This window comes from Pieris napi, chromosome 7 (assembly GCF_905475465.1).
Source record: "Pieris napi chromosome 7, ilPieNapi1.2, whole genome shotgun sequence".
Taxonomy (NCBI): domain Eukaryota; kingdom Metazoa; phylum Arthropoda; class Insecta; order Lepidoptera; family Pieridae; genus Pieris; species Pieris napi.
The window spans coordinates 6,583,088-6,600,552 of record NC_062240.1 but is presented as its reverse complement, the minus strand read 5'-3'; the positions used below and the strand labels follow the sequence as shown (position 1 = coordinate 6,600,552).

The 17,465-nt window shown below is 32.8% G+C and overlaps 2 protein-coding genes and 1 long non-coding RNA gene across 3 annotated transcripts; 2 read left to right on the top strand and 1 right to left on the bottom strand.

The window, feature by feature from the left end:
* Positions 1-1,146: 1,146 nt before the first annotated feature.
* LOC125051162 lies at positions 1,147-4,521 on the bottom strand. Its single transcript, XR_007117249.1, has 3 exons — positions 4,369-4,521; positions 3,670-3,890; positions 1,147-1,426 (listed from the first exon to the last, which is right to left on the bottom strand). It is a non-coding gene; the product is annotated as an uncharacterized LOC125051162 (long non-coding RNA).
* Positions 4,522-10,140: 5,619 nt separating this feature from the next.
* On the top strand, positions 10,141-14,954 carry LOC125051361 (E3 ubiquitin-protein ligase PPP1R11). The gene is made up of 4 exons (XM_047651618.1): positions 10,141-10,347; positions 12,915-13,035; positions 13,319-13,443; positions 14,706-14,954. The coding sequence occupies exons 1-4, from the start codon at positions 10,261-10,263 to the stop codon at positions 14,799-14,801; spliced, it is 429 nt and encodes a 142-aa protein (XP_047507574.1). The 5' UTR covers positions 10,141-10,260; the 3' UTR covers positions 14,802-14,954.
* Positions 10,354-12,897, top strand: LOC125051358 (succinate--hydroxymethylglutarate CoA-transferase). Its single transcript, XM_047651614.1, has 3 exons — positions 10,354-10,805; positions 10,890-11,067; positions 11,151-12,897. The coding sequence occupies exons 1-3, from the start codon at positions 10,481-10,483 to the stop codon at positions 11,929-11,931; spliced, it is 1,284 nt and encodes a 427-aa protein (XP_047507570.1). The 5' UTR covers positions 10,354-10,480; the 3' UTR covers positions 11,932-12,897.
* Positions 14,955-17,465: the final 2,511 nt, after the last annotated feature.

The following is a 17,465-nucleotide window of genomic DNA, read 5'->3' as shown; positions in this document are numbered from 1 at the left end:
TCACTCTTACTTTCATTTACGTTAATTTATTGTCATCTACTAAACCATGTTCATTCATAGATTTGTAATCAGAGCATGGCCAACAGATTGGATCTGTGCCAGAGTACGATTCTATTTCTGGTAATGTTTAACATCGTGGCCTCTTGACCGAAGTTCAATCCAATTGCATTGCGATCTCGCCTGGAATTGTAACTATTTCTGAATTACTGCCCTGCGATTCTGTAACTCACTTTTCGAACTCACACAGCGGTTTTCGCATCGGCGGTCGCTCTCAAATCAGTCGTGAAGCAGACATTTTATGATTTGGCATTCTGATAAACAATAAACTACAAGCTCCCACCTTTTCATTTAAAAAATTCTAAAAGATAAGTCGGTCATTAAATTTCACTGTTATGTCAAAGATTTTTTTTGGTTAGATCAATTATTTATTTATCCTATCTAACGTAGTTCAATCGATTTTAAACTTTTTAGATAAATTTAGGTTTAGGTAATTATCTCGGTAGTAGGTAGGTCTCTCGAAAGTCAGAAGGTTTCTTATGAAAATGTGCTATAATAATTTCAAAGACAAACCTTTTTTACACCCTTTATATTAGCTTCACCTGTATGTATGTATGTATGAAACCGACTCCTTCGGATTCTATTTTGACCCACTTTAAACGGACAGATTTTATTCATATTTTGCGCACCTGTCAAAGATCGATGACATTGCAATAATCCGAAAAAAAATAAAAAAATTTAACTAAAAAATAAATAATAGTTAAAAAAAACTAAAAAACACGCTTTTAAAGCACATGAAACTAAAAAGTGAAAAATAATTGCTAATATAGGCTGAAAATGGTAATGAACAAATAATCTGTGCCATATTTTTCGTCTATAGAGCATCCCACGCTTTTTCACAATAATAACCAGTATTTTTTGTTCATTACCATTTTCAGCCTATATTAGCAATTATTTTTCACTTTTTAGTTTGATGTGCTTTAAAAGCGTGTTTTTTAGTTTTTTTTAACTATTATTTATTAATATTTTGTCATTAAATTAACCTCAGAAATTAATAGTATATAAGGTAAAAATATATTCATTTCAGAATTAAATCATGTTGCAATGTTGATTTTAAGATGTTAAAGGTACATTATTAAAAAGCAGGCATAAATACAAAAATTTAATTACAAATCTTCTTAGTTCTTAACAATAACGATAACAATCTTCACAGAATGAAAAAAATGGGACATCGTACTGATTTGTGTTTCTAATTCTTTTATTGGAATGCCCAGCACTGAATAATGGTTGATTATTTTAGCCCGGTGTCGTCGATCGTAAATGCTTGGGGTCTTAACTTAGTCTAACATTACGGTTTCTTAAACTAAACTTATGTAGTATTTTCTACTTCCTCCATTGGTCTTTTTTGTTGCCTCCTCCCGACCATTATCTGTAATAAAAAAAAATTATGTACCTGTTTAATTTTTCTATTTGATTTTGAGATTAAATCTCTGAGACAATTCTTTGTAACAGTTTCCCCGAGAATTGAATCCTTAAAAATTGCGACCAAGGAATGCAGTACGTTTCTCTACGAAATACCGTAGTTTATTGACAAAATACGAAGTTTGCATATTAACATCTTGTACACTGGGAACAGAAATAGAAAGACTTTATTGTATAAATGTTTTATCTATATCTCTCCGGATATATTATGTTACGATATTCATAGCAGCTATTCTTGTCTGCTCAATGTTCTCTAAGAACACAGTCGGTTTTGCGTAAAACAAATGGACATTAAAAAGCAATGAGCTGTGTTTAATTATCATAACTTAGTTTCGCGCCAAAAGAGAATGTATGCTTAACGAAAACAATTAGTCCCATTTTTATAAGTGTGATTATTTCACAGATTAAATTATTTTAAAAGACATAGTACTGACAGTAAGTTGCGGATTGTAATTTGAAAGGATTAATAAACTTAAATTTAAAGTCGTAAATCACTTGGAAGAAGTAGAGCAAATTCCGACCGTTTGTTTGTTGTAATCTGTTTAATTAATTAACTGCGGTGCTAATCGAAATTGAATTGTAACGTCTGAAAGACAAATGTGTGACCATTTGTCAACCTGCGCATGCGACGTTTCAACGTTTTGAATGACAACGATAATCAGCAAATGATTTATGAGTCTTTTGAGCGTTAGTTATTGACGTTTTCGTTACTATATAATATTTAGAATACAAGTTAGATAAGTCGCAGAAACGCATAATTTTGCAATGAATAAAGGGTTTTTCATAGAAACATATTATGAAAAACTACCCATTTCGGTCTGCATCTTCTTGTATATTGGTAATTTTTTACCTTATAACAATTACAAATTTACTTTTTTTACCTGATTTTGATAGTGGAAAACATAAATTTTTGAAATGTTTTATTTATGTATTCCAAAGTGTCTTATATTTTCCTTTTTTTCCCACCTTAAAGCCCGTTTAAATCTGCCCGGGGTATAATAAGGTATTATTATTTACTTTATATAGTAGTTAAGTGAATCTATTTGAAAAAAATGCTTTAATATCATTTGTGTTTCGAACAAGGCATTGTGATGGCCGACTCAATCAGTGCTATTATATGTATTTATGTTGCTGGTGGCACCATGTCAGAAATATTATACGGATAATATACAATCCAAACATGTTCAGCATGCATTACTGTTTATTGGCAGATGTACAAATTCTTTTGAAAATTTCATTTCTGTCCATTACGTTTATTATATCGCAGACTTTCGAAAGTTATTTTAGAATGTTATGATGTGATGAGCAACAGGCGCGGACATTTATAGAAATACGGATTCTCTGAGATTTTGATTGCAATGATTAATAATAAAGTTACAGCATACATACATGAATATCTTTACAGAGTTTAAAACAAATTCACTACCTGCCCTGCGATTCTGTAACACACTTCACGAACTCACCGCTGTGTGAGTTCATGAAGTGAGTTACAGAATCGCAGGGCTGCCGTGTGTGCGCTTCGATCTTTTAAACTACTAACGTTTTTCTGTGTCCAAAGAAACGTGTCCAATATAATTATAAAATTTGGTTTAGTAGTAAAATATTACTATGCGAACAATCAAAATGATAAACGGAGTTTTCTTATAGAAACAAATAACAAAGAAATGTTATTATCCATTGAGCCATCTTTCTCAACCCCAAAAATACACATCGTATAGAAAATAGTCAATGAAAAAAAAACAATATTTAAAACCACTTCTATACTTTGGATATGGCATATAATATGCATGGTGCTAGTTAAGAAAAACGTGGTAAAATTACACGCGATTAATGCTCTCAGAGTGCCAACTACCGAAAGCAATAAAAATTACGATGTTATTAGCATATTTAAATGTTCATTAACTTTAACGACAATTTCATGATACCAATTTCCTTCCCAACAAACAATTTATATCATAATTAGGCAGGTTTTAATTTATTGCTGATATAGATAAGCTTCACTAGGAACATTTTAAATGCGGCGGTTTAAAAAAAGATATCTTGTAAATCCTTTGATCTCCAAATTATTCGAAGGCTAGTGTAGCTTTAAGCAGAAACTAAGATATAACATTGCAGCAATATGACAAGTTGGCTCTCTCCATATAGAGCCAACTAGCTTATATTAATCATAAAAAGCAATAGAATAATCACCTCAGAACATTCCGGAGTACAAGAGCCAGAGACTGGCGAGTAGAAGTACCAGGATAAGGTAAGTTGCGATTAGGCTCGTTGTCTCGTGGTTCGGCATGGCTGGACAGTGCTCACTGGACAGGACACTCCAGAAAACTGATTCTGACAGCAAAGTGTCGCGACCGCCCACACGCCACGCCCCTCATATCCACATTTATAAATATAATCGGGTAATTATAGAACTGTTGACAACAGGAACTAATTCGGCATTGGCCCTTGATAACAATCACAACAAATCTGATCTCAAAAAGGTCAGGACGTCACATTGACGAAAACTTTATGTTGCAGTCTAATTAAGTATATTTCTAAGCCAAATTTAGACTACTTAAAGAAATCCTAAGACGAAAAACATTAAATGCTTTATCAATAAACTGGAGCAATAATATTAGAATATGGTGCACAGGTACGATAACGAAAAAATAAGGACATCTTTTCGGAAGATTGATATCTGTAAGCACTGTTGACTTCAAAGGCAGCCGAGAGAATTGCCTTACGTACTTGGATTGGTTGCAGGCCGCGGTATATCTCCGTATGGTCCTCAAAAAAATAGCACACACTAAATAGAAATCTTACCAACAACGTAACTCCTTTATATGATATTTACTTCCCAATACATTATCTTGACCGAACCACTAATTACACAATAATTATCACACTTACAGTCGGCAGATGTGAATTAGAAGACAGCTGAGTACAGCAACCACAAGAAGAATAACAGGATCACTAGGATCATGTACGTAGCAGCAAGATTAACAGTCTCCGCGTTGATCGGCATAATTGTGGTAATGCAGGGGCTAAACTGAACGCTGGAAGGTCCTCTACAAAAGTATCACGTGAGCACACAGGGCCATACTTCATGATTTAAGGATTTCTTAAAGATATTTTCGTTGTTCGTGAAGTTCATGAAGTAAATGTCTTAAAATAAGAAAATGTTTATATGTAGTATGTAATGTATGTAGTATTGTCGAAATATGAGTCAATAGATAATATGATAGATGTTCCGGCATTTAATACATATGTAATAACTAATACGGCACGCTTAAGAAACGAAACTAAGGAAAACTGTTGTTGTTTAAAATAGTTATACAAGGTAATCCTACTTTATCCGAAAAATATTTAATTACGCGTTACGAATGCGTCCTCAGCTGGTTTGATATATTAATAATACTTGAAATACATATTAAAACTTTATATATTCAGCCGACTTAAATTGATCTGTACTTACGTTTATGTTCCATTTTAGAATGCAGAATACAATGCCCAAAGAGACACCAGTAGAAGCAAAAGGATAAAGTATGTTGTAAATAAATTAGTGCCTTCTGAAGAAGAAATCATATTGAATGAACCACCGCGATCCACGAACAACACGAAAATGCAGAAAATACAACAATAATTATATAAAAACCAACAGTTTAAATAAGCTTTTGGACGTTAGGAGTACGAAATTAATTACACGTCGCGTGTCAAGAAAGAATTCGTCGTTGACTCATGAATTTCCACTAACGTCTTGTTTTTCTTTGAATGCTTTGCCAAATTTTAAGATATTTTTTTCATTGCATGTGTTTTCGTAGGGACATATTGGCGCCTGGCGTCATTTCGTGACTATGTTAATTTAAAATAATTGTAGTCATTAGTCACATTGGATTGACATACTAAAAGCTATAAGCTTTTAAGCCTTACAAAGTTTTACTTAAAGCTCTTTTTTGTTAACCTAATTTAAAACTAAACTAAAACATTTTCTTATTGAAAATATTCGTTTTTGGGTTCATTACAAAGATGAATATTGTTGTATTTTTATTGGAGATCTTTGTTTTATTCATGATTTTACGTACAGTATGACAACAAATGCTGTTAATCGCAGTGTCACTAGAGAAATTACTTCCTATTTTTAAAACATAAGAGACTGTAAAATTGGGATTACTTTTGATCATTGTTTTTTAACACGATACATTAATGGAATCCTAATAATTGAATCCGTCCCTGTGTGGCCATTTCTGGAGAATGATAAGCGTCTAAATTTGTATGGAGCATCGCTCGTCGGGATTTTAGCAAACCCGGTTCCAGTACTAAATCAATCAGCCTTGCTAAGCTCTTTGAAGATTTGCTTTGTTGCCAATTATACATTTTAGTACAGCTTCAATTATAGTGTAGTTTTATACATTCTTACTGTGGGCAACATATACGTTTGCTGAATGCCTCTGAAAATTAATAATAATAGCAATCAATTGGCTTTAAAACGTGGCGTTCAATGAATAAATAATGAAGTCGGTACCTCAAGTATTCTTCTTTCGATTACACGGGATTTCATTGCAGACACAACAAGTGACTAAAGCACCATAGTAAGTACCTACTAATAATAATAATAACCATAGTAATAATGTTTAGAGTAACTTCGAACTTCCTAGTTTATCCATAAATTTTCTTTTTATTCGTCGTTATGCATCGGTCCGTTTTATATTCAATTCAATATCAATATATTCATTTTAGTGTTCTGTCTTCTGACTATCAACCTAAAACAATAATTGTTTCGTGGGAATTTTAACCTAAGCGACCTGCATAAATAACTAAGCGACGATGGTGGACATATGTTTCTTACGTGATAAGTCTAGAAGCTAATAAGGGTTCAGGTTTTCATCAAATTATTTTGATTTGTAGATGAAGTACTTCATTTGAAAGCAATGTTTGTTTAATGGCATATATAGCATTACGCAAACGCATACGACTCTTAACCTAGAGGCCTTGGATTCAAATTCCGGATAAGTACTAATATACTTTACGTTCTATGTAGGCATTTACTACTCGCTCATAACGAAGTACAACATCAGATTCAATATATGTTGCACAGAACGTTTATCAGTAATCCTTCCTGATGATGACCTACTTGTCTATAATTTTTTTTTAAATAAACACATATAATCTGAGGCCTATTTAGGGTTGTAGCGACACTGGGTGTTATATATGTTGCGAACTAACTATGAAAAAAGGCCCCATTAGTAAACAAAAGCATTAAAGAAAGAGAGATGTGAATAAAGCGGTCTAGTATCATCTGGATGCATGTAAATCTTCATGAGCGGCTTAAACAACCATTCTAATTTACGATTCTAAGTAGGACTAGTAAAGACGCCGAGACCTACCAAAATTATTATTATTTATTTTCATTCATTTGGATCAGATTTTTTCTATTAATATAGATCTGCATAGAATTCAGTCATCAACAAACGCACACTCGGAATCATACAAAATACCAAACTATTTCTGCATTATAAAGGACATTTACCTTTTGGCACCTATACATATCTTTTCAGCAAACTTTTCACCGTTCGCTATTTTTGCCAAATACTTTCATACTGAAAATGTTTGTCCGCAAAAATAGAATTTAAGTGCGTCACATTCTTTTTAATGGAGGAAGCCATGAATCATATGAATTCTACGAATAATTTAACATCTTTGTCATGCCTTGATAAAGGAATGCGATATTTTGGTCTTTAAAGAAATTATAGTAGGTAACTAAACGTGACCTTTATTTAGGAATTGTACAGAACTTTATTCACTTGGTCCCTCAGGTCCTTCCTCACTATTCCGGAGACCTTCTCAAAAATCTCGTTATAATTTTTTTTTATGGAATCTCGCTGTTGGCCTTAAGGGCCTTGACAGCTCAGCTCGGGTTGTGTTGGCGAGCGTAGCTCAGCCGCAATGGGCGTTTTTCCTGCGACCAGCGCAAGGGCGTGTTCTGCGAGACTCAGACCTCGGCCATGGCCGTCGCATAGTGGTCAATTGCCTGAAGGGCAGGACGGAAGCTCTGGAGTGGAGTCAAACTGGAGTGAGCGAAGTGCGAAGTAAACGGTCCACGCCTTCCCCGCTGGAGGCGGTTTCTTACCCTAATATGATTTTTATTTTTATTCATTCATTAATTAATTTGTCATTGGCTATCGTGATTGGATCATCCGGATCCGTTAGTAGGTACATCTCGGGGCCTCCTTCGGCTCTTTTTGTCGGGAAGGGGTATGTTATGAATATTATCCTTGGCGCTTACCCAGTGAGGTGGAGGACCCAATCGACAGGTCTATAAAACGCTGAAAGTGGAAGTGGTTGGAACTTGCGCCCGGAGGGATCCTAGTCACATTGCTATACAAGACTCCGATTGGAGTTCTCAAGGCAAAAGTGCCTATCAGGCTATTTTTCTACGCTGAATGCCCTCTGCCCCACCTGGGAAGACATAGGGCTTTAATCTATCTTGGCGTCGTAGGTCTTTCGTACGTAAAAACAATTTTTATCCTAAGGTTCATAGCTGGTCAACATTCCAATGTGTGGTTTACCCAAGATACGAATTTAGAACTGCCTCGATTACACAATGAATAGACGAAAATGGCGTGACGAAGTCATTTCAACCTTTAGGTACTATTAGCCTTGCCCTAGTAGTTAAGGCATATATTGGGATTCGGTGTTCGTTTTCTGGGGAAACAATTAAATAATTCGGGTCGGTAGATGCTGGTCGATGTGGCAACGGCAACATTATAACATACGTACATTAGTAAAATAGTATACAGTAATAATTTTATCTATGTCAATTACTGAGTTTAATATACACTATAAATAAGTAAACGTTGACTACAAAGTAATATCATCGTAAAAACATGAAACGGTTTTGATTGCAAACGATAACCTCACAAGATATGCATCCGTATGGAACATTTTAAAATAAAATTAGGTTTATTTACTTTTTGCGAGCCATCATTTGACTGTCTAGAATTTAGATCCTTAAAACTACGCTCGGCACTTCAATATTATGTGCGAAAGTTACATTAGTGTAAGATGTCACAACAATTTGGAATTTTTGCTTCGTTACAGACGCTCTTACCGGGCACGGATTAAAATATACCGTAACTCTGCCTCCCGCCCATAGCGAGCAAATGAAGCTGGGTTTTAGTGGGTAGGTATCCATTGTCAAGAACAGACCCCCACACTCTCCATGTCGAATCATACATATGAGAAATAGAAACGCTAAACCTATTTCAATAATTTACATATTAAATGTAGGTATTATTTAGTTTTATTAGTTGCTGTAATCTAAAACAATCTGGACAATATTTGAGCAAATTGTCTTGTACAAGATTAGATTTCCCATAGCAATAAACGTCTGGAGTAAATCCAATGAATTCCTGCGGGGCAATAACTGTATTTATTTATATTTTTGTAAAAATGTACGTCAGCGGCGCAGTGCGAAATGCGAATTGTGCGCGTGGAAACAGAATAATATCAGGCAACTATATAGGTACTTATTACGACTTCGTACATACTGTCTAAAATCGTACTACTTTGGGGACAATGAAATTTTTTTAATCGATGTTCCTTTTCTTGTGGTGAAGAGAAAGTGGATATTTACAGACTCTGTGTAAAAACGCTGCAAATCGATCATTTTATCATGACATTATGATGCGATTTCTAGTTACGTCATTAGATCATAAATACCAAAGACAAGCAGAACATTGAAATTTGTCTCAAATATTTTTTACCGTCACGTTATAACTAAAAGGTACTTTTTTATATAGTTATTAATTAAAACCATTACATATCATACAAAAAGTTCAAACTAAGGGAGGGAAATACAAACTTCGAAAAACAAAAGGCGTCACCATTGGTCGGATCAATATGACAGGAAACAACAAGTTGGTAAGAAAAATATTTTACCACATATAGGCTTAATTCTATTCTGTAGCGATTTTTTACTGTATTTAGGACGATGACTGTAACTGGTATTGTCCTTAATCGTCAATATTTCGTAGAAGGACAGATAAGTTAAGAAATAGTACGTATAGGTTTTTTTACTGTTTAATTTAATTCACTCTGAGCAGTACATAAATATAGCATATTATCTATAGTAGGTCCAATAGATCCCATATAACATGTCAGTGAAAGCTCCAAAGTGAAGTGCCCTGCTTAAAACATTTGTTGATGAATCGATACGGACTTCAAACATCTGAAAATCGACTTTATAAAATATTATGAAAAAGTACTAGGTGCTGTATTTGTTTTCTATCGTAAGTTTAATTGCATTCGATTCTACTTATAAACTAGTGTTTAATAAGAATAAGGTTCACTGAATAATCACATTGTGACTGAAACGTAAAACGTATTATTTTAACAAAATAACGAAATAGATACCTATAAGTACTTTTCATAATAACTGAGTTCGATTTACAGATAATTAATCTGTGTTATACATATTTAACCCGATTTTAATTTTAATGTATTATGTATTATTATTTTTCTTTATGTAATAATAGTCTCCATCAAATAAAATGTATATACTATTACGAGTATATGCACCTTTTCAGATATACCAAAACTGTATCTATCAAAATGACACTGACAGTTTTAATTTTTGGCTACTGACAACTGAACGAATTTTCAGTTTTCTTTTAATTATTTCTGTGATCTGTCAATTGCTTATGTCATTTGCGACGAATAAAAATAAAAGATTTTAAATCCTATTTTTTTAAAAATATGCTAAAATAGTTTTATCGATATATAATGTGAATTTTTGGTTCATTAATGGCAGACCGTCATCGAACTTTCGACGCAGAAGAAATGGCAACAACAAGTACAGCGGTAACGACGGTACCCCCACAACTTCAAGAGGTAAATAATCACTAACCACTTATCTAACGTATTTGACTTGTAAATATCTTGTTAAACATAATCTTAGATTAAAATACCAGTTATTTTTTAACACTTGTGTATTGAAGCCGTAACGCGCTATTCAAATTAACAAATGGGCTCTATGGAGAAACTTAAAACTAGGCTAGGACCTCTTTTTCGGGTTATACTATCTCATACAATTAGAAAAACTTCATATTCAACTAATACAGGGTTGTTACGTGATATCAATGTATTAGATTTGTCAAGAATAATAGCAGGACCATTTTGCACCATGACTTTAGGGGATTTGGGTGCTAATATTATAAAAGTGGAAAGTTTTGATGGGGATGAAGCCAGGAAGTGGGGACCACCTTTCACTGAAGGAAATGACTCATATTATTTTCTATCCGTAAATAGAGGCAAAAAAAGTATATGTATTGATTTGAAGTCTCTACAAGGTATGTTTGTTTACTTTTAATAAACCTTATTTGCTATTAGTAATGTGATGAACCTTACCTATGATTGTTTTTGTACCTTTTCAGGGAAAGATATTATTTATGACTTAGCTACAAAGTGTGATGTCCTTGTTGAAAACTTTCTCCCAGGAAAGTTGGATAAATTAGGAGTTGGGTATAAGAAACTGAGTGAAGTTAATCCAAAACTTATATATTGTGCAATAACAGGCTTTGGACCAACAGGACCTTATAGAATGAAACCTGGGTGTTTATTTTTAATATTAATAACTTATTGAGTAACTTCAATCAATATAAGTTTAAATGTTTAGTATAAATATTTTTTTTCAGTTATGATGTCATTGCAGCAGCAATGGGAGGTTTTCTTAATTGTACTGGTGAAAAAGAAGGTGGTCCGGTAAAAGCTGGAGTAGCAATTACAGATGTTACTACTGGTTTACATGCATTTGGAGCCATTATGACAGCACTATATTATAGAAAGAACACTGGAATTGGACAGAAGATTGACTGCAACTTACTCTCAACACAAATATCCAGTATGATCAACATAGCCAATAATTATTTAAACTGTGGTATTGAAGGACAACGATGGGGTACGGCTCATGCTAATTTAGTCCCATACCAAGCATTTAAAACAAATGATGGAGAAATTGTTATTGGTACAGGATCTAATGCACAGTTTGCAGATTTCTGTAAAATTATAAACAGAGAAGACTTAATAGATGATGAGAGGTTTAAGAATAACTCGGAACGAGTTAAAAACCGTAAAGAGATAGTAAAAATAATAAGTGATGTCATAATAACAAAGTCAAAGAGAGAATGGACAGAACTTTTTAAAACTGCTACATTTCCTAATGGGCCTGTTAATACAATGAAAGAGGTGTTTGATGATGAACATGTAAAAGATATAAAATTGGTAAAGGAAATAGAACACCCAGATGCTGGGATAATTAAGATGGTTGGACCACCCACTGTTTATTCGGAGGGGGGAAATGATGTTAGATTACCTCCCCCCACATTAGGTCAGCACACTCGAGATATATTGTCTAACTTTCTAGGTTATGCTGATATAAAAATTGAAGAGCTGATTCATAATGAGGTTATAAGATAACTTCTTGAATAATAAGTTTTATTGTTTGAACAAAAGTACATCTTGCATAATGATATATATTATTTATTACTAATGCTAAATATTTTGACTTTTACTCCGCATTGGCTAGTTAATTCAGTAAACATTTACTGTAACCAGTATTAGTTATGAAGTGTTATTCTTATATATGTCGCAGCCAACTAGCTTAATTAGCTGTTCAATTAACAGCCTAGCACACACACAGTTGACAGTTTGAAGAGTTTCGTATCGAGTTTGAGTGGCAGAAAGTGGAATTAAATTTAAATTAACGAAATAAACGTCGTCGATCAAAGTCATTTGCCTAGCTGTTTGATCAACTGGCTGAACATCTTTCAGGCCGTTAGTTAAATGAAGCCGTTTGAACGAATTGAACTAATTAAGTTAGAATTGGCTGCGACATATACATTATCTTTTATCTTTTGTTTTCATAGTTATTATGTTTGTTCTAAGAAAATAATGCTGTTTTATTTTTATCTGAACACAAAGATAAAATGCTCAATGATCAAAGGCAATAAAACCTTAAACTCCATAATAATTATTGGTATAAGAATTTCAAGCAGAGTTCATATCCTGACCTTTATTTAAATAACAATGAGGACCTTCGTATCGCGGAATCATAATTCCTTTTAATATTCTGTAACAGGCCATAAAATGACCTTATTAAAGATACTTAACTATACTGTAAAAATACATATATCTATTTCATTATATTCTTGGTATTTTGAGCCTTAAACTTAAACACAATACATACTTGAATGTTATCATATGAGACATTATCTGTCCCAAAATTTGGCATAAAATATAGTTATTGAATTAATTAATAGTATCCTCTTTTGTCCTTATCATTCGTGTGGCGAATGAAGAGATAATATATTCTTTAATTAAAGCTCAAAAGTAAGTCATATTAATCGTTTTGCTTGGACGTTTTAAATGCAGTATGTTAAATAATACATTTAACATTTCAGGAGCCGGTAGAGCCTGTAGCTGTGTTAACTCTCCGACCCACAAAAAAGCAGCAACGCAAAAAAGTTGTATGGACGGAGGACACCGTCGACAATGAACACATGAACAAGAAAAAGTCTAAATGTGAGTCCTGATATTTTTAAATCAACTCCTATTCTGTAAAGTCTGAGTTGTTTAGGTATTAATTTTAGTTTATTAATTCGGAAAACTTTTATACAATATCTTGAATGCCATGCATCAGACACTTGAAATGACGAATTATTTCCACTAGAACCTTTTTTCTCTTTTTTATAAGCCTCGATATCGCATTGGATTTTTAAAAAACCTCCCCCTATCTATTATTTTCTTCTATTTCAATTCATTCATTTACTGTGTGAAATGTACGAGTATGTTATTGGTATAACAGGTTGTTGTATATATGAAAAACCCCGTCGTTTCGGCGAGTCCGACTCGGAAGAGAGTGACGACGAATGCGAACATTGTTTTGGACATGTCGAGAAGAAACGGACTAAGCACAACACACACGTACAAGTTAGTATTTTGCGAGTTTTCTCTCTTTATCCAATTTCTCAAAACCAACATTTTAATACTCGATTCGAAACTTTATACATTTATTAACAATCTTTATATAATCTCATTCGGTAATATTCAAATTATTATGAAATGACATACAGACTTTTATTGGCATATTTACATACTTCTTTAAGAAAATTAAATTAAAGCATTATTCTCCTAACAAAACAATGCTTTGAAACAATATTTTAATTATTAAAGTACAATGTGTCCCGACCAAGGAGGTTTCAATTTGATTATGGTACACATTATATGTGGTGAGAGCGCTGCGCGCGCAACGCGCTGGTTCCGAGCCAATAGACCAATAACAGACTTTTGTTTCTTTTATATTGCATTTTATTTAATGTAGCTACCTATAGCCATAAGATTAACTAAAGTAGTGTATGCAACTGCATATAATTAGGTATTAAAACATGAGTGTAATCTTATTATGAAAAAAACTACACTCATGTTTTAATACCCTCGATTTTATCACAGTTGCATAACCTACTATTTACATTCACAAAGCAACATCTAAACCTGTCTTATACTCAAACTGTGTCAACGTAAAAAGACAACTTATCTCGTGCAACAGTAATAAAAGTATAGTAAGTGTTATGTAGAATTTATTAGTATGTACCTATAATCTTGATTATTGATAAAAAATGTTATTATGTGTAATAAAGTTTTCCTTACTTTCTTTTATATATAGTTGCAGCTATATACACAATGCAAAAACATAAGATTAATCAACAAAAATTGGATTATTTTTATTATTAATTAAAGCTTTAGGGGTAAAATTCAGGGTCGAGTCTTAGTGTAAATTCACTCCCATCAAAACCGTAATGGATTTTGACACACGAGTGGTTTAGTTTGCACTAAAAGTAGACAGATTTGACATACAGGATATGTCAAATCAATGTAATAGTGGATGGTCCATAACTTGTTTGAAGCACAGTGACCCCCAATAGGGTTGGTTTCAGCAAATTTTTGCATCTGTTTAACTGATTTTTCTCTACGCAAGCCTTCGGTGCCTGATGCTACTGCTCTGCTAAAATATAATATTTTCCAAGAAAAAATAAAAGTGAAGTAGTTTTATAGATCAATAGTTATAAATAAACAAGATCAGGATGAAATTAAGTTTATTATAACGACATGGCATTTCAAATTTTATATTTATTTAATAATGAAAGATCTGTTTATTTCTTCCTGCTAAACTATATCTTATGCCAAAATTTCAGGAGAAAACCGAACAACCTGAACCAACCACATCTGTGACGTTAGAACCTTCGGAGCCTGCGCCGGCGCCGCCCGATAAGCCGCCCTCTGATACTTAAGCACGTAAATTATTTATGTCTGACTTCTAAACATTTCAATGTATTTTCGTATTGATGACTTTTTCCATAGAAGTCATTTTCTTAATACCTTCTATTTGGCGGCTAGCGCAATATGAAGATCCACGGTTTCAAAAATGTTAAAAAGTCTCTATAACATAAAAACTATTTTGATTAACAGATAAAAGTTAAGTTTTACTCTAGCAATCAAATTTGTTTTTAATAGATTTTTAATATGTTACAAAAGGAATTCCATTTATTCTATGAAATTTTCTTTCCCCACAGAGTGCATAATTCAGTATTCTGACAGAAATAGAAATCTTAAATATATAATATGTGGTTAACATTTATAAAATATAATTCCGAATTTTTCAAGTATTTGGTACAATGTCTTTTTATCATTAGTTTTAACATTCTTGTTCGTACATAATACACAAATAATACATCTGTTGAAAAGATTTGCCCTCAAAGCACTGCTCAAATATTTCCATACAAAGTTGAATTTTTTTTTATATCGTGCTATCTGAGGCGTACCACGAACTTAGTGGTGTTATCAAGTGTTACGTCAATTTTATTGACAGCTCGGAAAGTATCGTTCATATAATTTGTATAGTTTACTATACGTATTCAATTTGACGCATTCTTCCGTTTAGTTATAAATACGCCCACAGAGCGCTTTAGTTTTTCATATAAAAATGTATTTAATTTAATATGAAAATTGTATGTTCGTTATGGTCTCTTTGTTGTTATTTACTCATGCCAGAAACTTGCATTTTAATAAACTAAATCCTAATTAAAAGATTTATTAATTCCCAAGACTATTTTTCAATAGAAAAATCACTTTTATTGTAAATTCTGGTAAAATATGGGAAAAGATGTAAAAGTAAACTTGTTGTGGTATTTTAATTCCATAAATTAATGAGAAGCCAGGAATTGTTATTGATTGTTTCGACCTTATATCACTTTACTACTAAATAAATTTACGAAACATTTCTCAACTAAGGCTTTTAGTTTCTTTGTAATACAGTTAGTACGGGAGAGCGTGTCCTAAAGTAGGTTTAACTGATAAAAACCTATATGTTATAGTCTTACGAGTTTAGGAGCAGTTCTACAATAGTGTTGTAATTGTTAATCCTTTTTGATTATCTAATAATTGTTGTATTTGAGAAGTTTGGGTATAAATTACCGTACTAAAAAATTTGTAAAAATAAAAAATAATATCTCTTACAAATTACCTTTTATATAATATTTTTGCTAATCAATAAACATTTACTCCTTTATTCCTACAAAATCAGTATTATTGCACTTTTTTAACTAATGTTCAATCAAACAGTTTTTATGCTGTTATGAAAAAAGAGGGATTTACCCACTTTAGTTATAAAACGGTACAATTATACGGGCTATTTGAAAGATTTCGATAGATAAAGATTACAAATATTTGAAAAGATATAAAAACCATTTCAGAATTAAGTAATACTTAATGCCCGCCTTCCACTGCGAGCGGAACGGACCCATTACGGACTCCGCTATACTCGTAACGATGATTTTCATACATGTGCTTCCACCAAAGCGGAGACGAGCGCAGCGGAGAGAGCGAGTTGAAAGAGTCACATATTATGAGGTTAGCGAGTTGGTCAACGGTTAGTTTCCCACGGAAATAAAAATGAAAATCATTGTTACGAGTATAGCAGAGTCCGTAATGGGTCCGTTCCGCTCGCAGTGGAAGGCTGTCATTAGAAACTACACAACCTGTTATTTTGAATTCTGTTTAATGTTGGCTTTAAAAAAATCATAATTTGAAGAACCCGCCAAAACGCTTCGCCACACAAGATGGCGTCGCTGCTGTCCCTACGACGTACAATGCTTTTAAACACGTAAATAAACGTCAATTGTCTTAATTATAATATTACACAAATATTATATTTCGACCAAAAACTTCGACGAAATTAAGCTCCAGGATTAGTAGGATGTACATCATAGTTGATTCGACTTATCTGTGACCGTTGATTTATTATGTAAAATTCATATATCATTCAGATAACTCTCAACACTATATTTTTATAACTATCAAATAGCCTGAACTGATTTATTTTGTATGAATAACGGGGTTTCTTTCCTAAAATATGTAACGTAATGTGAAAACATTTCTATGCCATGTTTAAAAATAATTCACCTCTTATTATGGTAATAATTTTACTATAGTATTTAAGTATGTTAAATGAAATATATTTACTAAGTAAATCGGTATTTTATTTGAAAAATTAACTGTGTTTATAGGTAGAAATCATCTATGCAGATTTATTTCTTTAGAAAATTTTCAGAAGTTAAACTTTTATAGATATTTATTTTATTGCTTACTAAATACTTGTATATTACCTGTATCTACTAACATATGGATCTGAAAACGGCGTCCACTAAAGAGCGCAGCATACAAAGGTACAAGTGTGTCAAATATCGATGGAACGATGTATGTATGATACGGAAGAAAAGAATAGACAAAATAAAGAATACAGCTTCAAGAAAAACAACTTAAAGGTAGAAGATGTTGCAGTAAAAATAAATACACTAAAATTAGGAGGAGGCTTTTGCCAAAAAAGGGCTCATAGATACCTAAAAAAAGATAGAAATATAAACGTGTTTAAATGTATCTGAATTAAAAGGCTATTA